This window comes from Apus apus, chromosome 2 (assembly GCF_020740795.1).
Source record: "Apus apus isolate bApuApu2 chromosome 2, bApuApu2.pri.cur, whole genome shotgun sequence".
Taxonomy (NCBI): Eukaryota; Metazoa; Chordata; class Aves; order Apodiformes; family Apodidae; genus Apus; species Apus apus.
Genome location: NC_067283.1, coordinates 101,590,830 through 101,617,490, shown reverse-complemented (window position 1 = coordinate 101,617,490; position 26,661 = coordinate 101,590,830). Strand labels below are relative to the sequence as shown.

Sequence of the window (26,661 nt, the reverse complement as noted above, 5' to 3'; positions counted from 1 at the left end):
GGTCTGAGCTGCTATGCAGGTCAGGATGCTGGGCATCCTGAAATCCTGGACAAATCCCCTTAGCGCTTTTGGTAAATCTGCAGCTGGGATTTACCATTGTGACAGCACATCCTAAGTGTGGTAAAAATAGCCTGTCTCCCAGCATTGCAAACCTGACTCACATCCCACAGTTAAAGGGTCAGCAGTCAAGGCTGTTTCTTGACTCGTTGCACGAATTAATGAAGTGGTCCCAGTGGCCTGGCTCAGGCTGATTCTGTGCAGCTTTGGCTTAGAACACAATGGATCAGAGACCCCAGATCTTAGGCCAAAAGGGATGATGGAGACATCTCTCTGCCCTTTGCTTCTCTGGGAAGCTGGTCCACCCTGCATTTGCTTGGAGCTGGTCTAGAAGGTGTGCCGTGCCAGCAGCATCCTCCCCTCCTAGGCTGGCCAGAAAGCACAGCCCTCTCCCTGAAGGCTGCTTAACAGGTTTTAATCCTTTACCTTAATAAAAACCATGGTTTTAATAAAAATTAGAACCATGCCAAATCTGAAACATCAGTAGTTTTGTTGCACCAGGGGGGTCACATGGACAAGTGGGAGGGAGCGAATGCGCTTTTCCTGCTCTGTGTGTGCAGACACACCTGGGAAAGTGTAGTTTCGCCATAACCCTGAAAACGAGTATCTTACTCACTCTGAAGACTTCCTCTCTAACAGACTGACCCAGAAAGTTTCACCCCACCCAGATGAGGTGTAGTGGTACCTCTTCAGTGGGCTACACAAGAACACTACAGGTGAGTCAGTAGAGTGTCAGTTGTACAGAGTGGCATCATAGGTTGAAGTAATTTGAAATGCAGCCTCCCATCCAAAAATACCAGCCAACCAACTGTAAGATACATTAGCTGTCAGTTCCCAGCATGTCTGGTGAGATTTCAAGCAAACTTTGTTTTTTTGCTGTCACACAGAGGAAAATGCCATTGCAGTTACTTGGGGACAGCCTTTTGCTCACTGGGAAAGGGCAGCTGTCCATTCACCACTGGGCAGATTTTGAAAATGCACCTCTGTGATTTAGCAGCTTGCAAGTCGTCTTCAAAAGTGGCTCAGCAGCCAAAATGTCCTAAGGTACTGGTACCAGGCAGTGTGTGAATGCTGGAAGTGCTGTATAGGTGCTGCTGTGGTGATGAGAGAGAACAACAGGGACATGCAGTGGGGCTAAGGGTACCTGCCTTAGATCCCTAGCAGGTCAAGAGCTGGGGAGAGAAGCTGAATCTCAGTCTATAGCTAGTAGGCCATGCATCTCCATAAACATCTCAGCCTTGTGTGTTCTGTATGCAGGGTCACTCTTCCTTACCTTGCTCAGTCCCTGAAGTCCTATGAGATTATTCAAGTTTAATTGTCCTCTACCCAACCCAGTATTATACTGGTATTACAGGAAAAAAAGCAGATGGAGGAGCAGTGTTAGAAAGTACCCCTCAACCATCACTGAGACCCCAGCTCTGTCCTGAAGTCTGTTCAGAAACATCCATCCCTCCACAGCTGCCTTGGATCAGTAACGTCACAGCCCACAGAGCAGTGGGACCCTGCTGCGCCCACTCAACGCTTGTATCATCAGGCTGCTGGTGGTGTTTCTGGCTCTTGGCTTCCACCCTGAAATTACAGCATCATTGGAACTGCCTAGAGGTACAAGAGGTACCCCAACTTTATGCAGGGTACAAGAGGTTGGTGGTCTTTGTGGTACATGATCCAGCTGCCTTCCTGTTTTATGTGCAGTGTCTCAGAAGTGGCTTGAGTTTGTAGATGCCATTAATTCTGCTGTAAACAAGAATACTGTCATTGCACTGGGTGGGATTGGCCTCATTTTATGTAAAGTGAATGCAGATTTAAGCTTCAAATTGAGTTGCTAGGGTGCTTGTCCATCAAGTGATGTTTGGAAAGGGTTTTTTAGAAGCTATGCCAGTTCTAACATGCTGCTTTAATATTTTTCTGGCTGCAATAGGGCAAGGCATAGAAATCTTATGTTGTCATCACACAGAGCAGTGAAGCGTTCTTTTTTTTCTCTTGCTTTCTCTCTCTTGCACTCTGTCATATGGAAACCAGATCAAGATTATGAAATTATTGCCCACAAACTGTGATCTTTTTTCTCTTTTGTGGTGGGAACTGACAAGTCAGTGATGGCTTGGTGCTGTTGGTACTAGCTGTTCATGCTGCACGCATTGGTATGTATCAGGAAGTGCCAAACTTGGCGTGCCTCTCAGTTGGCACACAGGCTGGTGAAACGTCAGATTTTTAATTGTGATAAAGTTCACGAAAGAAAAAATTATGGCAGATGTTTCCTTTTGTCAGAGCCGAACTGAATCATTAAAATGTGATATGATGTACTATGAACGAGTCAGTGTAAACACCATCCCTGTGAAGATGTCAAAAGACTGAAGAATGTAGACCATTCATGGTACTATTAACAACCATGTGGTCTGAATGCTGTATTACCAACCTTTTCTCTTTAAATGCAGAGCCATGAATCTTATGAATTTTTATTGCCTTTATACAAAACGAAAAGATAGCGTATTCTGCTTTGGTAAAAATAGCCTGGAAGCTTCTGCAGTGTGGTTGTCATTTCGCTGGTGGTTTATTCAGAAGTCTGCTTTTCACAAGCAGCAGTGAGGTATCCGATTCCCATTGAGCGCTGAGCTTGCTCGCCTGATTCCCTGTCTTTTAGAGGATGTATTTTTGGGAAGTCTTACTCATTTGCCAGTCTGAAGGAAGCGGCAGAAACGTTGCAGCTTGCTGAGGAATGCCGGTGATGATGCGTTAAAACTGGCTCCCGGTAAGTGGCTATGGAAAAACTACAGGAAGCATCCAGTGGCCAACATTCTCTCTGGACTTTCTCTCCCATCTCCTCCTCACATCATCTACGTGGGGATTGTTGTCTACACAGTCACTTAGGCCATTAGTCAGAAGTGCATTAGAAACATCCTGACTCTTCCCCACGAGCTGAGTACATTATATCTGCAGTTATTCTTGTTCTTGCAGGCCTAAGAAGTCTTGACTAGACTCTATGCTTATTCCCAGTGTTGCCAGTTCTCAAGATTTTATCATAAATTAAGTGGTTTTCTTAATGCTGCAGCTGCTGGAATCAAGGGAGTTGATGAATACCTTCATTTTGACATAAAGGTCAAAGAAACATTGGTAATATGTGAGTAAAATGTATTCCAAAGTGTTGCTTTATGCCACTCTCCTGATTTCTGTTTTGAGGCGGCCTGATTTAATAGTTCTGGAATGCTGGGGATTGGGAATAAAATACTCTGTTATATCATAAAGTGGGTTATAAACTGTAGCAAACCCAACTAGTCTCAGTCCCCATCTCTTCTGGGGGTGCACTGCAAGTGAGGTGAATGTCTTTTGCAGACCCATTTAAATACTCTTAACGTGCATCTTCCTTCTCCAGATCAATTATGTTGATTTATTGGGAAAAACTTGTGTTTGTGTGCATGGACATACACAAATTGTATGCAAATGATGTATTTTATTTCAAGCAAGGCTGCAGAAGCCAGAAGTAATGAACTTAGCAAAATAGCCATACAGGATTCAGTATGAATAGTTTATAGCACTAATGATTTATACAAAAGGAGCTGCATAAATGCATCCCAAATGGGCAACTTCTTTCTTAAGAATTGTAGACTCAGTTTCATTCAGTTTGATCACAAATCAGTGACTCACACAAATTTCACATCTGCCTCAGGATACAATGGTGCAGCTTCTAACGAGGTTTTGTGATGGATTAAAAATGGAGAAAGTCCAGAGAAGGGCCACGAAGATGATCAAAGGCCTGGAGCACCTCTGCTATGAAGACAGGCTGAGGGAATTGAGGCTGTTCAGCCTGGAGAAGAGAAGGCTCTGGGGAGACCTTATAGGAGCCTTCCAATACCTGAAGGGGGCCTGTAGGAAAGCTGAGGAGGGGTAGGTAGTGATAGGACAAGGGGTAATGGTTTTAAACTGAAAGAAGGGAGATTCAGGTTAGACATCAGGAAGAAATTCTTCATAATGAGGGTAGTAAGGTGCTGGAACAGGCTGCCCAGGGAGGTTGTTTATGCCCCCTCCTGGGAGTTGTTCAAGGCCGTATTGGATGAGGCTTTGTACAGCCTGGTCTAGTGTGAGGTGTCCCTGCTCATAGCAGGAAGGTTGGGACCTGATGATCTCAAAGATCCCTTCCAACCTTAATCATTCTATGATTCTATGATAACAGTTGTTAATGGCAAAGCATCTATAGTTTTTGCACCACGGCGCTTTGTGGAAATGCAGTGTGCTTCTTTAAATTAGCACAAGTTTTTCCTCCTCTCTTGCACCACAGAAATTTAATCCATCATGAAACCTCATTAGAAGCTGCACCTTTGTGTCCTGAGGCAGATGTGAAATTTGTGTGAGTCACCGATTTGTGATCAAACCGAACGAAAGTGAGTCTACAATTCTTAAGAAAGAAGCTGCCCATTTGGGATGCATTTATGCAGCTCCTTTTGTATAAATCATTAGTGCTATAAACTATCCATTATTGTTAGGAGAAGAAATTTAACAATGCAAATAAAACAAAATACTGTGGCAGAGCAATTTTATGCTTGATTGTAATGTTTAATGGCATGATCTCATAAAGAGATTTTCCCATCCTTCAGACCTATCATGTCTGTGACTCACTTGATTTCCGATGGTTTGAATATCCCCCACTTTATTCATAGAGTTGTTTTCTCTAGAGCAGTTTCTGTAATGTGCTGCAGCAAGGGGTTATCCAGGGTTAATTTATCTTGTGATTACACATTCAGACAGCATGTATGTAAACACTGCAAGACAAATTATAAGAAAACTGTAGGATAAAAGAAAATTAAGAAAATTCCTTTATTTTGCTTGTAGATGTATTTTCCAGTATGGATGTATTTCCCTTACTCACTTATAAATGTTTATACTAGCTTATATTGGCATTATAGTTCTTTGAAAGCATTATTCTTCTGTCATCACTGACCTCAAATTTTTCATTATGTTGATTCCCTTTCTCCCACAATCTCTTGGGATACCTTTTCCAAGTTCCTCTCTTCAGCCTTTGCTATCTGTTACTAGACAGCACCAATAGTAAGGCAGAGCTTCCTATCTCTAAACCAGCTGATTATATTCATGTCAGAAATAAAACACAGCTCTTCACATTCTACTTGTATTTTTTCCTCATTGTAATCCTGGTTCTGCTTTTCCTTCTTATCTCTGTTCTGTGTCTTGCCCTTAGGTTTCTTTTTTAGAATAGGTTTGCTGGGTTTCCTTGTGATTTTGAAAGGTTTCTGCACTGTCCAGCTTTTTGAAGTCTTTCCATACACCTTAGAAAGTACTAAAATACCCTGATAGTCTGTTAATCTGCAGTCAAGTGCCCGTTGTTTTCTTTTCCTGGCTGCCAGGGAGTTTGTTAGCAATTGAGATTTATGGAGTGAATAGTCCACCTGGCAGGAAACTCTCTGTAACTGTGAAGAGTGTTCTTTAGTTGAAGAATGAACATTCCTTTTTGTGTGTAAAATACCACTAATACCTTATTTAGCAACCTATACTTCTACAACAGGGCTTTCAGTTTTGTGTTCGAGGTGGATTCTTGCACATTCATAGATCATAGCACCCATGCTAATTCCGTCTCTCATTTAATTTTCATCTGTTCCTATGGTAGGATAATGCATGATGTGATCTCTCAGCTTTTTTATGTGGTCCTTAGTGCACCTCTTCTAGCTCCCGTTTGAATGGCCTAAAAAAGGATAACAATGAGGGATGATTCTTCCTAGTACTTTGTGGGAATTGCCTGGAAACCATGGGGAGGTTAGGCAGGGTAGTCATGCTGCAACCATTGAGACTCTGCATACTCCAGTATTAGGTACTAATTGCAATTATTGCTGGGAGAATGCTGAGTAATAATGGAATTTAAAAAAAAAAACACATTATGCTCTTTTCTTGCCTTTTCTCATACTTAAATGTCTTGTTTTTACAACCACTGATTAGATTGGAGCTGAAAACAAGCCAAAAGCTATGGGATATGATCAAAATGGAGGATGGAAGGGGTTGCAGCATTTTCAGTGCAGCCGATTTTGTTCACGTGTTTTTAATAGAACTAAATGGAGGATGGAATTAGTCAATGATTAAAATAATTGGAAGCCACTGTGTAACAGTGTTCAACATAACGGGTAGCTGTGTGAAATTCTGGTTCCCGGCCACCCGGTTGCTTTGTCCCTTTAGGGGCATTTTCATGGTCTGAGTAGCCTGGACTGATTATCACCCTCAGATTTACAGCTGCCTTTCCCTGCCTGGAGTTTCTCATTCCTTATGCATCAGCACTAGGAAATTCTGTACCTGTTTTTCAGCAGTGGCAGGAGAGCATCGAAGCTACTAGCAGTGTAATCTCCAGGGTAAACAAGGCCAGCATATTATTCTCACTGTACTATTTAACCCTGCTGCAGGAGACAGCTGTAAATTGCCTGTGTTGAGCTGGCATGCAAGGACTAATAGAACTGCAGTGGGGATAATTCATTAGTAGATTTTCTCACTCACCAGTGTAAACAGAGCTAGGGCTATTACTTTTAAAACAGCATGGTATAAGTCAGTGTCCCAAATTGAACCCTCCTTCTAGCACAGGAAAACAAACCAGTGCACGCGTGGCCAGCACATGGACCACGCAGGCTGTGCAACTAACTATGCATATGAAGGACTGCTTTGTTTTTCTAGGAAGCAAGATTCGGAGTGAGCTCTTTAACTGAGGATTGCAAAGGGTGATTAAAAATAAAAATAAATAAAAAAAATTCACAATCCTTCCTATTAATGCAGAGTAAAGAACAGCTTTCACAAGGAGGCCTTAAACACTGTCCTCTTCTGCATTAAATCCCTCCACCAAACTTGCTTATTTTGGGTTGTTTTGCTAATCTCTCTGTACTGTTCCCGTCTGCTTGTTCCTTGCACTTAATCATATTGAACACAATGACATAATACATATAGATATGCACCTGCTAGCAAATAAGTTACCTGAATTCACTGCCAACAAGAAAATCACTTTTCCTTTCTCTGTGATGATGCCATTCCTCAGTACCTTTTTTCTGACAAACTTAACTTATATACTCCAGATTTAACCAAAAAGGGGAAAAATTACCCCAGGAGGTTGCACTTTGAGAGATGGGGCTGTGAGGCATTCAGTGGGTGCATCTGCCATCACGTGAAGCCCACCCAGGTGCAGACCCTTACCCAAAAGGGGATGACCCCAATCTCCTGCTCTGTCCCTCACTGACCATTTCCCACCTCCTTTTTTAGTGTTGGTATCAGCCTTCACCCAGCAAGCCATTTGACTTTTTCCCTTTGAGCAGAGACCTGGTTCAGCTCATCTCTGCCTCAGAGCATGGCTCCCCCACAGTGGGCACATGTCACTCCAGCATGGCAGGGGTCATGAAGCATCATCATGGTGCCACTTGGAAGAGGCATGTAAGGACGCGTGGCCCTGCGTGAAGCTATAGTGGTTGTAGCTCAGTGCCCACCTCAGATGGTTTTCTGGGCTGAAGCTACACGTGTTGTCTCCGAGCTGTGTCACAGCACAGGGAGGGGGAGGCACTCCCCACACCCCCCTGCTGTCTGGGTTCCCCCCTGAGTGACCCCGAGGTGCTGACTGCAGGCAGGAGGAAACACCTCCTTATTTTTCCAGTTTCATTACTGTGGTTTTTCTCTTACTCTTCGGAGTGAGGGCTGGCCAGGAGCCTGCCCACAGTCAGTAATGTCTTAGAGAGGCAGAGTGAAAAAAGAGTAAGTAGTGGAAATGCACAACTCATCTTGTGATAGCATCTCTCCATTTTTTGTCACCAAAGCATGGCTGTGTTTTCTTACGCTTAAGAGATTAACAACTTTACTATTAGTAAAAAATAAAAATAAAAATCAGATTTTGTTCTTGTGGGTTCCAAAATGAGTTTCTTGTTTTCCCAGTCAGGACCAAGGAGCAGATCAGCAAACACATCCTTTATACAATTTCACCTAAATGTTACCTAAATTTCACTTACAAGTTTGGCTAGCCCTTGACTTTATCATTAGTATGCTAGGCTTGTAATGACTTGTGGAAGAGCAAGTGTGGTGTGCCAAACCCTGTCACCAGATTAGCCATCTTGCTCAGAGGTCATGGTGGAACCTGCCACAGGGAGGGGAATTTTAGAAAGAAGCTGGTCTCCCATCCTTTTTGACAGAGCAGTTTTATGTGCTATCTGGCAATTGCTGCCAAATTGGTCAGCCCCTAAAGGGCTTGATTCACATTAAAAACTTGATCATAAATTCATAATAGGTAATGAGAGAAATATTTTTCTGAGGATGTTCTTGAGGATGCTAATCAGGTGTATTGTTTATAGATACAGCAGTCTTTAACCATTTTGCAGTCATTGTGCCTGCACTTCTACAATAATACTAATCAAGTTTTGGTAAGTGGGGAGGTAGTGGACTGGAAAGGGAGCAAAGTGTGTAATATATCAGGCTCTCTAGGCACCAAATTCCCAGTCTTGCCAAAGCAATTTTTCTGTGCTGTAGGTTAATGCCCTTCAGGAGCTGAAAAGACTCAAAACATCCAAGCTTCAACTGTAGGAATAAAGGAGCAGCATTAATACTAAAGTATCGATTTTATTTTGTTTTCTGCTTACAGTCTTTAAACTAAGTTTGTCTGAACCAACTTCTCATTTTAAACATGAGGTTTGGGGATGATGAATGTGGGTCAATCTTTGGCTTAGAAACTTCGTTTTATACTTCACTCCTTGACAACAGAGGATTTGCAAGAGGAAGATCATCAGCCTCAGCAGTAACTCTGTACACACAAAGTGGCTCTTGCCCATAAAACAGCCATGTTTAAATGGCCAGTCTGTTTAATTTATTGGGTTTTTTTAATTTATCATTTAATTTATTGTAATTTAGAGGCAATAAAATTGTAGTTTTGAAGGTGCTTCACATCTGCTATCTGCACTGAATTATTTCCCTCTGCTAATAAGGCTGCAGTAGTCAGTTAATACTCCACTGGCACAAAATCATTCCATCAACATATAACTTACTCCTAGGAACTTTCAAAGCATATTTATTTACAGTCCACAATCACTGTCCCCCAGCTTGACTGTACTGTTTGGACTGGGGCCTTAGACCTTGCAATATGAGCTAAATGTCAACAGTGGTTTAATAAATCCAGACAGTGGGGATAGCTTGTAACCAAACAAGTTACTTCTCTGCTGTGCATGTGATACATACCAGGATGTGTCTCCCTAATATTTTAAAGCTCCTGACTCTTCCTAGCCAAGCCTGATGGGTGACTGCAAGCAGGCCCACGCTCCTCTCAGTCTCCTTCCCCTCCTGGCTCTTGCTCCTTAAATCAAGGGATCCTTTTTTTGAGTCTGGTCCATGGCGGTTGCAGATCTGAAAGGCACGGGGAACAGCAGGTCTGTCTCCATGGTCAGCTCCGGAGCCTGTCCTGGAGCTCCAAGACCTGGCAGAGTGTGGGACCAGAGAGTGAACTTGCTTTCCCCGCTCACACAGACATGCACCACCAGTCTTACCCACTGCTTTGGGGATGCTGCCACAACCTGGAGAGTTAACTGGGGAGGGGAGGAGGGCTTGGCCGGGATGGCGGTCAGCAGCGGCAGCGGCAGCCTTCAGATCCCGTGCTGGTGCTGTCATTCAGGTTGGGATTTGGGACGGGGAACCGATCTGCCCGGAAAACAGGCAAGCCAGAAAGCCAGGCTCAGCGGCAGGGCTGGGTCGGGCAGGAGGGGTAAGGGGAAGGCAGACGCTGCTGGAGCCTGGAGTTCTGCCAGAGAAACGCACGAGCCCAAGCCTCAAAATCTCCGGCGTTTTCCTTTCCCCTCCCCCTCCGTCTGTCTCTCTAACGTGTGCGTCTGGATTGCCCGAGGTGAGAGGCAGAATTCCTCCTGGTGGTTACTGTTTCGCGGTATTGCGCCAGGACGCGTCTCCCTAATACCCCAACACCCTCCCAACTCTCCCTAAAACCCGGCTTAGCCAGCCCGCAGCCGCGCAGCCCGCCCGCGTCCCGCCGCTCCCTTCTGCCGGCCGCCTTCTCGCGCCGCGGGCAGAGACGGGAACCCGGGGCTGAGCTTTCCTCGGCGGTGCCTCTTCCAGACACAGGGAAGGGGCCGGGCACGCAGCCCGGGCGGGCGGATGCCCCGGGAACCCGTCGCCGCCGCCGCCGCCGCTCCCCCCTCCCGCTGCCGGCGGCGGGGGCGGGGCGGGGCGCGGGCACGCGCGAGGGGCGGGGCGGGGCGGGGCGGGCGCACGCGCGGCGGGGCCGGCGGAAGGGCCGGGGCGCCCCGAGCGGCCGCCGGGCCGGGCCGGGCTTAAAGAGCGACGGCGGCGGCGGCGGCAGCGCGGGTAAGACACCGGGCTGCCCCTGCCGCCCTCCCGGGGCCGCCCCGGGGAGCAGCGGGGCGCGGGTTGTCCTTCTTCCCTTTTGGGTTTTTTTTCTTTGTTGTTTTTTTTTTTTTTTTTACTACCGACGGTTAATTTTTTTTTATTATTATTATTATTTTCTAATTCATTTTGCTCCGGGCGGGAGCCCACACGCGTGTCCGTGTGTGGGGCCACGGGGCCGGGCGGGGGGTGGGGAAGGAGGCGAGAAGGAGCGGCGCGGGCTCTGCCCTGCCCAGCCCTGCCCTCCCCTCCCGCCGTCTCCGTGCCGCCCTGCCCGGCCCTGCCCAGCCCTGCCCGGCCGTGCCGGCAGCTGGCTGCCCGTGCCTGCGGTGCGAGCGCCGGCGAGGCGGAGGGAGGAACGGCAGGCGGGCAGGCAGGCAGGCGGTCTGTCCCAGCAGCCGGCCCCAGCAGCGTGTCCCCTCGCCGGGCGGATCGCGGGGCTGCCGGGGATGCGGTGCCCTCCGGGGGGGCTGGCGGAGCGGCTCGGGCCCCCCCCGCCCCGGCGGAGGCGAGCATGTCCAGTGAGCAGCAGCTTAACAGGACCGCGGTGAAGGATGCGCGGTTAAAAGACCTGTTGTTGGAAAGAGGTACCCGTTTGTCCTGCCGGGGCGGCCGCAGGGGTAGGGCTGCTGCTGCCAGCCCCGTCCCCGCAGTACCGGGGCGAAAGCCGCTCGGCTGGCGGAGCCCGGGGGCTGCGGGGAGGGACTGAAGCTGTCTGTCTGTCTGTCTGTCTGGGGAGGAGAAGGGCTTAGGTGCTTTTGCTTGTTGATTGCTCGTAGGGCTGTACGTTGTTTCTTTCTTTTCCTGTACTCTTCGGACGAGACAGTGTGTCCGTTCAGTATGCAGTTGCCTTTTTCGTGTTGTGAGTTCACCGTGACAAATATTCTGGGGGGAGGAAAAAAAAAAAAAAAAAAAGATGTCTTATGAATCTTATTTACTGCGTGTGCAGAAAGGGGTATATGTATGAGTGTGACAGACTTGGGGAGGCAAAGCCGTATGTACAGTTTCTGGTGCCGAAGACGACTCCCAGCCTCTTTCCCAGTTGATTGATAGGAAGAGGAGGCAGGAGGCAGTGCCCACCCGGGGGGCTGTGCTGGAGTGGCGAGGCCCTTTGCCCCCGGCACATGGTGGGGCAGGCGGTGAGGGGGGCCCGGGGTCACCCCGTGTCTGTCGGCAGCCGCCAAAAAGTGTTCGCGTTGCCTTGAGCGGTGCCGGTGAAGAGAGGCTGCTGCTGCTCTCTGCTTTTTCCTGTTAATGACCTCATGAGTAGTAGGAGGGCCAGTCAAGAAGAGGAAGAAGAGTTCAAAAATTACCTTCCCCTTTTCTTTCCCTCCACTTACCAGCGGGGAAATCCTCTTGAACATCAGTAGGACGTTTTCTTGTGTTTGCACTGTAAAGCTGGGCTTTTCCCAAATCCTGTGTGCTCACACCAGTGTGCTGCAGCTCTCACTTTTTTTTATTGTATGGCCATGTTTGACTAAAATGTTTCCAAATTATTCATCCCAAGGCAAACGCCCACAGTCCCAATCTGCTCTCTCTGAAGGAGAGGTACTGTCCCCTGTCACTTAGATGCTGGACCTTGATAAATTTAGAAAACTCTGCCTTTGGCAGATAGAGAAGTAACGTGTCATTCCAGTGATCTTCACATTCTAGGAAAGCCTAAGTCAACATTGTTTTGCATGTTACCCTTTAGCAACAGTCACTGAATTTCCAGTCTAAAGTATTACCTGGACACCCCCCCCCCGCCCCCCGCCCCCCAAAAAAAAAAATTAAAAAATTTAATAATTTGGGTCAAGAAACCCTTTGATACTTAGTATCCTCAGTACGTGAACTGCAGCAGTTGTCAACTGTGTCGAGTCTTTATTCTGTGCTTCTGAGCCAAGAAAAATTGACTTCTTACCGAGGCACGGTTTGGGTGGGTTTGGTTTTTAATTAATTGTGGTCTTCCGGCTTTTTGATCTTTTGGCGCCGACATTGTTAGCTTCCAATGACTTAAGAGAGGAAAAAAAAAACCCAAACGTTGCTGCTCATGGGACTGATAGCAAAACCAGAGCAAAGCACTGACTTACCGATTTTCCTGAAGATGGTGGTGGTCTTAACGATGAGTGAATGGTACTTAACAGCAAAGAGGAATTAAATTATAGGTGTATTGTTGCCCCTTACTCTTTCCTTGCCCTTAAGGGAATTTAGTTACTCCTGCTGAGAGAATTGCAGAACCTCAGCACTTGGGTGGTGGTGTAGTGTGCCCACTGGTAACTTGTGACAAACAGCAGGACCCCGGCACCAGCCTCCACTGGACACTGGTGCGCTTACAGCTCCTGTAGTCTGAGGTGGATTTTTGTGACAGATCCTAGAGTAATGAAACAGCCTTGGGTTTCCTGTAGTTCCACTGCAGATTGTTTTGGATTTTATCTGTAAGTGGCATTTTTCTAGCTCAGCTTCATAGTCATGTTGTGTTTGCGTAAGCGTGCTGCTGTTACACAGAAGGCTGAGGATGACTACAAGTCAAAGAGATGGGGGTTAGAGCTTGTTTTCCCTGACGTTTGCTTTGTCATTTTCTATTTTGCTCGCTTTCTTTCCTCGTTGGCTCTTTAAAATGGAAATTTCATCTCATTCTTCCCCAAATTTCATATTTTGGTGCTCCAAAGTATTGCCATTTTTGGAAGGTGCTGAAACTGAGCAACTTGCACGGCTTCTTTGCTTCTTCTACCAGCCTAGCAACCAAAGACCTCCTCCCATTAACTGAAGTTGTCTTCCAAGATGAGGGCATCCCCTGTGAGCAATGCAGTTTCCATAGAAATACCAGCAACTGTGTAATGCCAAAGGGCAATTTCTCGCCTTGAGTTGCTCATCCTTGCTGCTCCAGTGTAGCCAAAAGGGTGCAGGAGTGACTCATTTCTAAATATACTTAATATTTGTGGTATAGGCAGGACTTCAAGTAAGATGATGGACTCTGATGGACTTCATTGTAATTGTATCTCTTGCAGCAGCCAAGGCCCTGGTTTCATTTTTAACTACAGGGGGACATACCTTGTTTTAGGCTTCTAGATCTCTTGTTGGGTTTTTAGCTGAATGGGAATATCCTAGAGAAGTTAATTTTATTCTAATTGGAAATAAGTAAGTAAGTGAAAATTACATTATGTGTAGGTTCAATAGGGGGGGAAAAGTGTTTTCCACTTGATTTAGGTAGTTTTCATGCTATTCAGGTAATACAAAAAATAAAGATAGTTTACTAGATACAGTGTTCTGATTCCTCTCCCCCTGGACTCATTGGCATTGCAGATGGAAATTAAAATAGAGGAGTTTTGTGTGTGGTTTTGTTTAGGTTTCTTTTTTTTCCCCAATGAAATAGTTGTATTACCAAAAGGCTTGTCTGTGGTGTTTATGTTGAAGAATTTATTACCTGTGTAGGCTGCAGAGAGGGATCACAAAGGAGCTTATAAGCTTTGACCTCCAGCCGCTTGTACCGATTGATTGGCACTGCCTCCCAGAAAATACATACTTTATAGAACACAGTTTTCTTTACAAAACTGTGTGAAATGGACAAGATAAATGTCTTACTCCAAAAAAATCCTTATGTAATACTGAAGTTTTTTCAGATTATTGCATTGCTGGATAACATTCTGTGCACTACTGACGTATTTTTTTCTCTTTTTCTTTGTTTTTTAGCTGAACTGGAGTTCGTTCAAATCATCATCATCGTTGTGGTTATAACTGTTATGGTGGTAGTGATCATCTGCTTGTTGAACCGTTACAAGCTCTCGACACGCTCCTTTATCAACCGACAGAGTCAAAGCAGAAGACAGGAGGAAACTCTGCAGACGGTGAGTGTGAGCCCCTGGCACCAAATTGCAAGGGTGGGCAGCAGAGCCTTCTGAGGAGCTCTGGTACAGGCCACTGTTGGAAAAACTTCTGACATCACCAGAGCATACACAGTTTTAATTGTTTTTAGACCTTGCTATGTGCTGTTTGCTGCTGTAATTTGAAATGCAGTGGAAGGGCAATGAATGGAGATCACCTGGGGTACAAAGATTTGAAGTGCGTTGTTGTGGCTTTCTGTATGTTTGCTAATATCCTGGAATTTTGTTACTGTTTTGTGAATCTGCAGTAACGGTTTGCTGGATCCAACAACACCCAGAAAGGGCCCAGAAACACATAATGTTTGTTTCACTCAAAGAGCAAGAAAATATTAGCAAAATGGCCCCTTCAAGGACCTGGAGTAAAGATGTGTTGTTACAGAGCCAAAGGCTGAAGTCTGAATCTCACTTGAGACTTGTTAAGGCTGTCTTTAGGCAGCTAAACAGTAAATGGGCACCTAACTCGCCTTACGAGCCAGGGTTTTGCTGGGTGGGGGTGCAGTGCTCCCCTGTGAGGGTTGGCCACAGAATGTCCCTGACCTTGAGGCATCTATCCATGCCACATGGTATCCTGTGGTGTTGCAGTGAGGTCCTTTTTCTGATGTGCTTTTCAATGTCCTTGGAGCAGTTCTCTTGGCCTCCTTGCTGACTGTGATGGCCAGGGGACCGTTTGCAATGGTAGACTTTTGATGCATTGAATTCCTGGCAACAGTGCTGAGTTCTCAGTTTCACTTTGTTTTGCTGTCAAAAAATGGTCAGATTGTAACTGGAAGGTGCAGTCCCATAGTGGTTTACACCAGTCATAAGTCTACCAGCTTGCCTCTCTTTCCACCCTGGTCCTATGTCTCCTCCTTCTTTGCCCTCTTTAGGGAGCTGCCAGGGTTGTGGTGAGAGGCCTCAGGGGGCTGAACAGGAATTGCTTTTTTTTCACAGTTAGATTCCAACCAGATCAGCGACCAAAGTGCCTGGGCAGGGCGGGAGTGCTGGCAGGCCATGGGGCAGGGGTGCTGTGGCCAGGGCTGGACCTGGACCTGAGTGTCTGCTGTGGAGCTGCACCCCTGGCAGCTCCCTCCTGAAAGTCAGCTGTAAAACATGATGAATGCAGGGTTCCCCAAAGCTCTGGCTTAGCACTTCACCTGCACCCTTTTGCTGGGGTGAGTAGTTCTTACCTTGGAGGTTGTGTGGGGAGGAGAAGAGCTGTCTCCTCAAGGGAAGGTCGCCTCATTCCCTAGCACCTCAGTAGTGCAGGAGTATCTAATTTGGTTACAGATGAAACAAGAACTTGACAAGCCTCAACCTTGCGGACTTAAAAGCTGGAAAGATGTGCTTGATTAATTGGAGTGTTGCTTTGAAATGGATGCTGCAATTCAAAAACCACACTTCTGTCCAAAAAATGTTAGCTATAATTGCTACAAATACTTAAAAGGAAATAATTTGAGATAAAGGAAGTGCATTTTCATCTTCACAAATCTTCTAAAGCTGTAGTAGGCTGTCAAATGCTTGAAGTAACCCATTATTTCCTTTGTATGGTTCATTAGTATTGTCTGTTACCAGAGCAAGTGGTGCTTTTTGTCTTAGAGACAAGGAAGGAAACATCACCTTCTTCTGAAGAAGAACACGTAATTTGACAATGAGAACTTGGGAGCTACTGCTCTTTTAGTACTTAGAACTGTTCTAATTTAAAAAAAAAAGAAAAAAAAAAAAAGGAAGGAACACTGACTCAGTTTCAGTTTGGTGCCATTATAAGTAATGATAATCATAGCCAAGTAAGCACTTTATGGGAGTTGATGATGGGCTGGCAAGAACCAGTTACTAACTCTACCAAAAACTCCCTGGTATAGCTTTGTCATCACTATTACTCATCTGGATTTCTGATAAGCTGAAGCTGTTTTAAAAGAAGGTCATACTTGTGGGAAAGGAGACTTCGAAGGTCTCTGAGGTCAGATGTAAAATAAGTATTAATTTTACTTTGTCTGAAGTGCTAGGAGGAAGTTCTGCTAGAAACTGGTTGTGTGTAGTGCAAACCTCGAAGGCAGTGTGCAGTGCAGGAGAGTTGTGAAACCAAATAATTTGCTGTGTGATGTGAGACTGGAAATGACCAGTCTATTCTCGTTGTCCACTGCAGAGTGAGCTGCACAAGGTAAATAAATAGTGTGAGCAGTAAGGTGAAGGTTAGATTGTACACCTGAAAAATAGATTTGTTTTTTTAACCAGTCAGGCCTTGTTCTGTGTGCAAATGCTATTGATAAATAGAACATTCCCTTGGAAGAAAATCCACTTTAATGGTATAGAGATTCTAAAAACATATTTAAATGTTTATTAACTGCTAATGTCTGAATAAAATATCATTCTGACTCAGGCCTTCTGTTGGTGGAGAGAGTGAATGGAAAAACGGTAAGTTCAGCTGTATGTCTTAAAAGAAAAATAAAGCAAATTAATTCTGTTGGCTAGTTCCTGAAGTGAACTTCCCTTTATGTAACTGAGGTAGCAGAAGTGTATAAAGATGCAGAATCATGCCTTCCCTATTCAGGTGGACCTTCTTTTTTTGTCGTTTTGTTGTCTTCAAATTTCCTTTTCTTCAAGCCTGTCGTATTTCTAGATCATCGTGCCTCCCAACAGCTGAAGTATGGCTGAATTGCACAGATTTCTGACCTCGTACAGGCCAACTATTGCACAAATGATCTCTTTCTCTGATTCTTCTAGAAAGCACAATAGAAATCAACAGATATATTATCTACTGCCTTTACTGCCAGCCACACACATTGAAAACTCATGGGGTCAGGTGTCCAAAATCATGAAAAAGGTGTTTTGAGGTTTCTTTGTTTGACTGAACCTTCATGTTAAAAAAGAAAAAAAGCCTGTAAGTTGAAATTCTCTCTTTAGTAAAAAGAGGATGAAATATCAATGGGATCACAAGTGTTAGTAACACTCACAGGGCAGAAAAAGGACCAAACCTTAGGGGAAAAAAAAAAGTTGCTCTTTGACAAGTACATGCAGAAAAGTAGCAGTTACATTCCTGTTCTGTAAATCTGTTTTCCTATGTGAACACCAGTTCATGTTTATCTTTTTTCTTTCTGTTTTTTTGTTGTTGTTGTTGTAGTTGTTTTCCTTCCCCTTTTTATCCCTTCTGGAGGTCTTGTCTTTCAGTCTTTCTTTCTCCTGCTCTTTGTTTCTTTGTTTTATTACTCTGGTTAGTGTGCTGAGACCCTAAGCACTTCACAGAGGGGCAAGATAACATGTGAGTGCTCAGGAGTCCTGGATGCTTGTGCAGCAGTACTGTTCAGGATGCTGCCTGCCCTCCCATGGCAAGCCCTGCCTTCTCCTAGTGTGAATATTAAAACCTTCAAAGCCAGTTTTAACATTAGCAATGATAGGAGTTTTTGGGGTCATGACTGCAAGAGATGGAACAATTCTGAGTGACAACTGTGTTGGCATGAGCAGCACCCTGAAGTGAGTGTGCATGGAACTGAACAGTGTCTGTGTCATGATGGATAAAATACTGAATGTGTCCCCCCACTGGCTGATCCATCAGCAGCACTTGGCTTCACAGCTGAGAGCAAGGCAAGGTTTGCACAGCATCTGAGGGGGATGTGAAGGCTGTAGGGTGTGGAGTACACCAGGAACGTGCTGAGGGCTGCTTCACTAGGATGAGACAAGCTTTCCCGTGGGAGCAACTCATGCTACTGGCAGTGCTGGGTGTGTTTCAGGACAGGGCCATGGGGCAGTCTTGGAAAGGCACAGCCATGCCCAGGGAATGTGCATCTGACAACCCAGGGAGGTGCATGTTGCAGTGTTGCTGGTTGTGCCTTGGGAAGAGTGATGTTTCAGTGGGAGGGTGGTGTTGCTGGTAACCATAATCATCCTGCTGGAATGCAGGTAGCCCTGGCCAAGCAGCTCCTGGGTGCTCTTCTGTTTGCTGGAACAAAACCAAGATAAATTGTGCTCTCCAATGGTTAACTCTTAGTGTCATCACCAGTGATTTCCAGGGGTATGTTGAGGGAAAAGAGATTAAATTACTTACAGGGAGGTGCTTAAAAAGCTTCTGATGTTCCTAAATTGATTCCTTCTTTGCATCCTAGTGGCTTCTGTCTTTGTGTATTTTTCTCTTTATAAAATGGATGTTGAAGGAGCACTGAACATTTTTCCTACCCTGTGCTTGCTCCTGGCAGCATCCATCACACAAGATGGGTGAGCATCCTGACCAGCCCCTGCCTCCCAGCATCAAGGGCCACAGCACTGCTAGGGATAGTCAGCTTGTATTAGGACCTGCACTGATAATGCTCATCTCAAATGCCACACTCCAGGAGCACAGCTGTAAAAATACTGCCCTCCTTCTTGAACAACTATTTCAGAATAAAAGGGGAACATCAGGAGGGTGACAGAAAATAATATTGACAACTCCAGGGGTTTGTCAGTGATTTCAAATGTTAGTCTTGCCTCTTGGCCTTTTAAGTTATTCCCCATTGGTGCTGGCATTATTCCTTCTGCTCCCTTCTGGCACCCCTGGCCCATTCATTCTCACTTTCTTACTGACATGTGCAAAAGGAAGAAAATCCCAGTGGAAACAAGAACCCAGTCTATATCTGGGAGAGAGCCTGAGGACCCTGCTTTGCACGAGGACCAGTTGGCAGGAGCTGGATGTGCACTGTGTTCTGCTGCCCGTGTGAGGGACGACACCAGTTTGCCTCTCCTCTCTCAGCATGTACTGCCAGGAGGGACAGCATGCGCTGGCTAGGGCTCTTTGAAGTCTACCCCAGTGAAGTCAGAACATCTTCTGTAAGGGCAGGATAATCTAGGAAATCTGCAGGTAGGAATAAAAGTGAGGAGTGCCAGCTTCAGTTGGCTCCAGACTCAGTGTGTCACCTTGGGCAGCTTGCTTCATCTCTGAACAAAGGAGGAAGGATAATAGTGCTTATTTCCTTAACTGGAATGAAATGAAGATTACTTAAAGTGGTAAAGTGCTGTGAAGTTGGCAGAATAAAAAGTTTTAAAGCATTAAGTAACAGAAAAAAAATCACAATTAAGTGATTGAGTCACAATTGAGTGTAGGGAGGCAGACTACAAGCGAGAGGTTTGGTGCTCTCCATAATTATCTCTCTCTAGTATTTCTCCTTCCTGGCACCAGGCACTGCTCTGCCCGATGCTGTAACCTTTCCTGCCCTTGGGAAACACAGCTTTTAAGGGGAAGAGCAATCCTGCTGGAATACTTGTCATTCTGTTCAGGACAACGCAATAGATTTGCTTTGCTTGTGTTCGGCAAGGAAAATGTTGCAATTTTAAGGAGCTTGTGATAGCCTCTGTCACCCAGGAAGAGGCAGGGTGGAACAAGCCCCTCTCCCTTCCTGGAGCATTTTGAGCAACGCACTGCTTTAATGTGGTGTAATGTACCGCTGCCACCTAGGGCCAAAATCGGAAAGTACACTACTATCCGAAACTGCATTTGCAAAAGGGGTGTGTGTATTTTTGTGGGGGTGTGTGGCTGTATGTATCTATACACATGTTAAAAAAATCTACGTTTAATCAAGGGGAAAAGAGGGACCTTTTTAATACCTGTAATGCATTTTAGAAAGTGAAAAAACTTACTTTTGTTTTTCAGGACATACAATTTCAGGCAGAGTTCTATTTCTCAGAAGTGGAAAAGTGGAGAAAACCTAAAAATCTCCTTAAGAGTCAGTAAAAAAAACAAAGTTTGGGTTATATGGGATTGTTGTGGTTTAACCACAGCTTGCTCCGAAGCCCCACACAGCTGCTTGCTCACTCTCTCCCAGTGAGATGGAAGAGAGAACTGGGATGGTAAAAGTGAGAAAGCTTGTGGGTTTAGATAGGTATAGTTTAATGGGTAAATCAAAATCCCCACATGCAAGCAGAGTAAGGAATTTGTTCACTACTTTCCAGGGGCAGGCATGTGTTAAGCCATCTCCAGGACAGCAGGGCTCTTTTACATGTAGCGATGACTTGGAAAGACAAACACCATCACTAACATCCATCCTTCCTCTTCCTTTCACTAGCTTATATGCTGAGCATGGCATCATATGGTATGGCTTATCCCTTTGGTCAGTTGGGGTCAGCTGTCCCAGCTGTGTCCCCTCCCAGCTTCTTGTGCACTCCCAGCCTGCTTCCTTGTGGGGATATGAGAACCAGAGCAGGCTTTGGCTGTGTGTAAGCACTGCTCAGCAAGAACTAGCACATCTCTGTGTTATCAACTGTTTCCAACACAATTTCAAAACTTAGCCTCATCCCAGCTACTATGAAGAAAATTCACTCTATTCCAGCCAAAACCAGCACAGGGATGCACTTGCTTCATTACGTTTGAGGAGCTTTTCTTCCTGAGCATAAATTTTTACCTGAAATTTATCTTGAGTTTAAAAATTACTACTCCAGTAAATTTCTCTCCTGTTGTCTGTCAATGTGCTGATGCTCAGCTGAGTAGTTGGATGACACTGTGCTCCAAGAAGCACAGTGTTTAAAAAAAAATGCCTTCACAAAGTCATCTTCCTAAACTGTTCCATTCTAGAGGCTGTTGACCTTTGTAAAGTAAAAATGAGGCAAGTTATCCTAGGCTTATCTAGTCTCCTAATCTCTGAGTATTGAGTTAAATAATCATCACCATAAGATAATTAACTAATCACCCAGCTGGATTTAACGAATTCAAAATATTTATCTATAACTATATGTAATTATTATATTATTATTTCTAACTATTGTGAAACCCAAGAATGGCTAGGGTCAGCAAAAGGCATAGCTGGCTCTGTAAGATTTTTCTTGCTTTGGTGTTATTTGTAGGAGCTGGGATTTACCATGGAGACTCATCCTTTTTCATTTCAAAACTTAATGATGTTAACATTGAATATAATATAGGGAATGAATGTATAAGCTTTCTTCCCTGTTAACTTCTAAGTATTGATGCTCACATTGAAGACCTTTAGTGTGTTTAAGAAAGAGCAAATTGAAGTAGCTAGCTGTTAAGAACCTTATAAGAATCAGGTAAATTATATATTGCCTCTGGAAAAAAAATAATTAAAAAAGGTCATGTGCTTAAGTTTAGTCTTGATTACATGTACCTGAGAACTGTTTGTACAAATTCCTGGGCATTTGGTGCAAGGGGGCATTGAGCAGGAGTGCCAGTGCTGGATTTGCTGGCTGGGAAGTGCCTGTGGGCAGGATGCCAGGTGCTGCAGCACCAGGGCTGCGAGCTTGTGCCAGGCCTGGCAGCTGGTTCACTGTCCTGCTGAGCTGGACTGCCTGTTACCACTATGATCTCACTCCTGGGATAACAAGTCACCCAGTGATACACAGTTGAAAGTAGTGGGGTTTTTTTATCATTAGGCAAATCTACCTTGATATTGTGAATAATAAAGGGAGAAACTATTAGAATAAAATATAAATACAAATAGAAGAAAATCAATACAAATGCTGTCAGTTCTTACCTGATTTTCACTGATCTGAGCACAGGGAAACAGTTGTCAAATGAAGGTCTGTTAGTAGAAGGACAAGGAGAGAGCAAGAAATAATGCTTTACCTCAATGTAAGTCACCCCAGATTGTTCACATGTTATTTCTTACATCTACATCTCGGGAGGGAGAGAGGGGGAGTCATGGGTATGTTTTCCTTATGCAACAGTGAGATTTTTTCCTTTTTTCTCTCAACCCCTTGTCATCACCTCAAGAATGGTGAGCTAGAGGGTCACCAACCCTGGCATTGGTTCATATCTACCTAGTGCATGGAAGGGAGGATTTCCCTGATATGAAGACTTGAGAAAGGTAAATAGTATATTTCCAATGGTCAAAGCAGCAATTTTGGTAGGGCAGAATGGGGCTCCTATTTGGATGCAGTTCTCTTGTTCCAAACAGATCACAGAATCACAGAATCCTAGGGGTTGGGAGGGACCTCGAAAGATCATCTAGTCCAACCCCCCTGCCAGGCAGGGTCACCTAGAGTACATCACAAAGGAACATGTCCAGGAGAGTTTTGAATGTCTCCAGCAAAGGAGACTCCACAACCTCTCTGGGCAGCATGTTCCAGAGCTCTGTCACTCTCACAGTAAATAAGGTTTTTCTGATATTTACATGGAACCTCCTAAGCTCCAGTTTGCACCCATTGCCCCTTGTCCTGTCACTGGATGTCACTGAAAAAAGCCTGGCTCCATTGTCCTGACACTTGCCCTTTACATATTTGTAAACATTGATGAGGTCACTCTCTTCTCCAAGCTGAAGAGACCCAGCTCCCTCAGCCTTTCCTCATAAGGGAGATGTTCCACTCCCTTCATCATCTTTGTGGCTCTGCACTGGACTCTTTCAAGCAGTTCCCTGTCCTTGAACTGTGGGGCCCAGAACTGGACACAATACTCCAGACGTGGCCTCACTAGGCCATAATAGAGGGGGAGGAGAACCTCTCTTGACCTACTAACCACACCCTTTCTAATGCACCCCAGGATGCCATTGGCCTTCTTGGCTACAAGGGCACATTGCTGGCCCATGGTCATCCTCCTGTCCACCAGGATCCTCAGGTCCCTTTCTCCTACACTGCTCCCCAGCAGGGCAGCCCCCATGGGGGCTGGTCCATGGGGTTGTTCTTCCTCAGATTCACGACTCTACACTTGCCCTCGTTGAATTTCATCGAGTTTGTCCCTGCCCACCTCTCCAGCCTGTCCAGGTCTCACTGAATGGCAGCACAGCCTTCTGGTGTGTCAGCCACTCCTCCCAGTTTAGTGTCATCAGCAAACTTGCTGAGGGCGCACTCTGTTCCCTCATCCAGGTCATTGATGAAAATACTGAACAGCACTGCTCCTAGTATCAACCCCTGAGGGACTCCACCAGTCACAGACCTCCAGCTAGGTTCTGTCCCATTGACTGCAATTCTCTGACTTCTTCCTTTCAACCAGTTCATGATCCACCTCACCACCTGACCATCAAGAGCATACTTCCTCAGTTTATCTACAAGGATGCTGTGGGAGACAGTGTCAAATGCTTTACTGAAATCAAGATAAACCACATCTCCTGCCCTACCTCATCTATCCACCTAGTTACTTCCTCATAGAAGGCTATAAGGTTGGTCAAACATTACTTCCCCTTGGTAAAACCATGTTGACTGCTCTTAATGACCCCCTCATCCTTGATGTGCCTAGAGATAGTGCCAAGAACAAGTTGTTCCCTCACCTTTCCAGGGATGGAGGTGAGGCTGACCAGTCTATATAACTACTTGGGTCCTCCTTCTTGCCCTTCTTGTAGACTAGAGTGACATTTGCTATCCTCCAGTCCTCAGGCACCTCTCCTGTTGCCCACAACTTACCAAAGCTGATGGAGAGTGGCCTAGCAATGACCTCCACCAGCTCCCTCAGCACCCGCGGATGTATTCCATCTGGACCCATCGATTTATCCATGATTGCTTAACTGATCCCTAACCCAATCCTCATCTACCTTGGCAAACTCCTCCTTCATCCTGACTTGATCTGGGGCTCCTGGGGAGAGTCTGCAGCAGTAAAGACAGAGGCCAAGAAGGCATTCAGTACCTCTGCCTTCTTTATGTCCTCTGTCACCAGGGCACCCACCTCATTCAGCAGTGGGCCTATATTGCCTCTGGTGTTAGTTTTATCTGCAATGTATTTGAAGAAGCCCTTTCTATTGTCTTTGACCTCACTTGCAAGGTTTAGTTCCAAGGAGGCCTTAGCTTTCCTAATTGCCTCCCTGCATCCTCTGACAACAGATGCCACCTTCTGTAGAAGTTACAGGGTTTATCTACAGAAGGCCAAGCACAGAAAGCTCCTATGACATTTCAGGGCAAGATTCAGCAAAGCACTTCAGTGTGTTAAATTTTTATCCATTTCCTAATTTTTAGCCTTGGGATGTTAGCAGAAGGGTATATCTAAATACATGGTTGCAGACAAACCTGAGCAGAGTCTCCTTTGCTCTGAGGTGGCAGGTTCCAGGCCAGAGCTGAAGCAGAAGCTACACTGGTCAGTAGGAAGCTACTGTGTCTGGCTCAGAGGCACTCATCAAATCTGTGCTATGTAAAAGGATAAAGGGTATCTAGTGTATGATATCAAGCATAAATTATTTTCCTTTTCTGTTGTATCCCTCGAGTACTTACAAAGCCCATGAAGCCCTTCATATTTAAGCCCTGGAATGCTGTACGTCATCTCTTTCCCTCGCTCGCTTTTCCTCCTCTGTGTACTCATCTTCCCATGTTGTCATACTGCTCTCCCCTTAAAGTTTAGGAAGCCCCTCTGCATGATTCTTTTTGTCATTGCACGTTACTGTACAATGAGTTTGTGTCCTAGAGGGATTCAAAGATTGCTTTGTAGCTGTGTGCAGGAAACCTGGTTGTCAGCTCTTTCCCTTTCTCTCAACTGTCCATTTTAAGGCTTGTCAGTGCACTAAGTGAGAGTGTAGTGCCTTTTCCTACACTGGCCCAGTTAGCCTCGGCTTGTTCTAGCAGTGATGAGACAATCCTGTACTGTGGCACCGGTCCGACCACGTATGCATGATGAGGTTGGTCTGCACATGGTGTGTGAGTGTGGTATTTTCCAAGCGTGGGCATGCTGAGCACATGCTACCGGCCATCTGTTTGGGGAGTTCCTCTGGCTCCTTGGGATAGAGATCTTACTGGGAGATGGCTGCTGCCAAATGATTTATTCAACCTGCTGCTCTCTGCAGAAGAAAGCTTAGGGAAGGGAGTAGCTACAGGTGTGCTGTAGGACACGCTGTTGCAGAGACTATGTGTTACACCTCCTTGCATCCTAAGGACTTTACAGCCTTGGAGTTCACCTGCATCTCAAGCTGTCTACTATCTCAAGCAGTTAGCCCAGAGAGGGGAGAGCCATGGGATCCTTTGATCTCATCATCATGGTCCAACTGTCCCAGCACCCTGGTCAGACTCTGGGGGGTTTCTGTAGCAGTGACAGTGCTTCCAGGCAAGGTCTTTTACTGTGCTGAGATTCAGGCATCAGCAGTGTAAATAATGGACAATTCCACTCTTCCAGCAAGTTGTTTCTGTTAGACATGGCTGGTACCAGCTGTGTGCCCAGGCTCCACATGCAGATCCCTGCTCTGTCTCAGTGGAAGGAGTTTTTCTCTGTATACTGCACCGTCTCCCTCTGCTCTTCTTACTCTCTTGGCTTAGGGCCCACGGGCCCTAGGATGGAAGTAGTTGCTTCCACTTCCGCACTGGAAACTCTCTTTCATAAGGGTGTTTAAGTAACATGAGTGGTGGTGATAGATTGGATTCCTTTCTGGGTTAGGTCATTGGTTTTGCCTTTGTTTCCTCACTTCTGAACCTAAACACATTAAGGAAGAGAGTGAGGCAGTTGCACTAAATGTAAAGCTACACACGTTGGATTTTTCAAACCATCACTCAGGAATCTGCTCTTGGGCTGTGTATGGCCTGTAGGTCATGGGCAGTTAATTGAGCACTTTAGCTTCGACTAATATGTTTTAATTTACAGTTGCAACAGACTTGGAGCCTACTGGGCCAGCTGCTCATAAAACTGATTGTCTTTAACTGTGTAGATACACCCTCAGATATTTCAAAAGGGCATCTGGGTGATGGAGGGGGTGGACAGGAAGGTGGATACATGTATATGCATGTCTATATACAGTTATGATTTCTTGTATTGACCAAACCTTATATAGGCACTGAAATACATGAATCTAGGTAAGGTTTGTCTTTTGTATCAGGCCTTTGCAAATGGACATACCTGCAAAGGGAAGTTGTAAGTAATGGCAATTGTCAGTCTCCTTCTACCTCTGCTTTCTAAAGCTACAGAAGTGATTGACCAGCTCTGTAGTCCAAAGCATTTCCCTTAACAGCTGAATCTGTTGGGAAATTCCTCTTAAAGTAGCTCTTGTCTTCGGTTTTGGTCTCCAAGTGTCATGATGAACATCTAGCTAGGTCTGTTTTTACATCTGAAATATGTTTAAAGATGCTGTGCAGAGAAGAAGCAGTACAGTAGGGTTTGAAAGTAGTCTGTACAGGGTAATGCATTTGGGCACAGCATAGATTTTCCTTCCTGTTCATGAAATTTCTTACGGCTATAAAATCATAAGACTTGAATTAGCACCAAGAAAATAGTCATGACTGTGCAATGTTTTGATTTTTCTTTCTGCACTAAGATTGAAATTCTGTGCTTTATAGCTGCTCTGATGTGTCCTTTTCAGCTTTGATATTTTCCAATAATTGAAAAATTTCAAATCCATTGCAGTAGTTAGTGCTACTCTAAACAATTAATTGAGAAGAAAAATAGGGACACAAGCATGTTGTTCTTCACCCTTTTATTCTGCCCTGAATGCTGGTACAATGTCAGAAGAGCCTTTCAAGTCATGACAGACAAAATGCTTCAGCCTGAGAAGGTGGTTGAAGAGGGGAACTGGTGACTGAAACCTCAGATGCTTAATTA

The 26,661-nt window shown here is 45.2% G+C and overlaps 1 protein-coding gene across 8 annotated transcripts in view; it reads left to right on the top strand.

Annotated features, from left to right (window-relative positions):
- Positions 1-26,661, top strand: part of LDLRAD4 (low density lipoprotein receptor class A domain containing 4) — a 293,120-nt gene that overhangs the window by 254,283 nt on the left and 12,176 nt on the right. For 5 of the 8 annotated variants that reach the window (XM_051609863.1, XM_051609860.1, XM_051609857.1 and 2 more), the window contains one exon: positions 14,083-14,237. In XM_051609863.1, the coding sequence (XP_051465823.1) occupies positions 14,083-14,237 (155 nt within the window). Of the gene's footprint in view, positions 1-9,880; positions 9,899-10,291; positions 10,375-10,774; positions 11,001-14,082; positions 14,238-26,661 lie in introns of those variants that run through there. The other 3 variants (XM_051609865.1, XM_051609864.1, XM_051609862.1) reach the window with 3 other exon arrangements.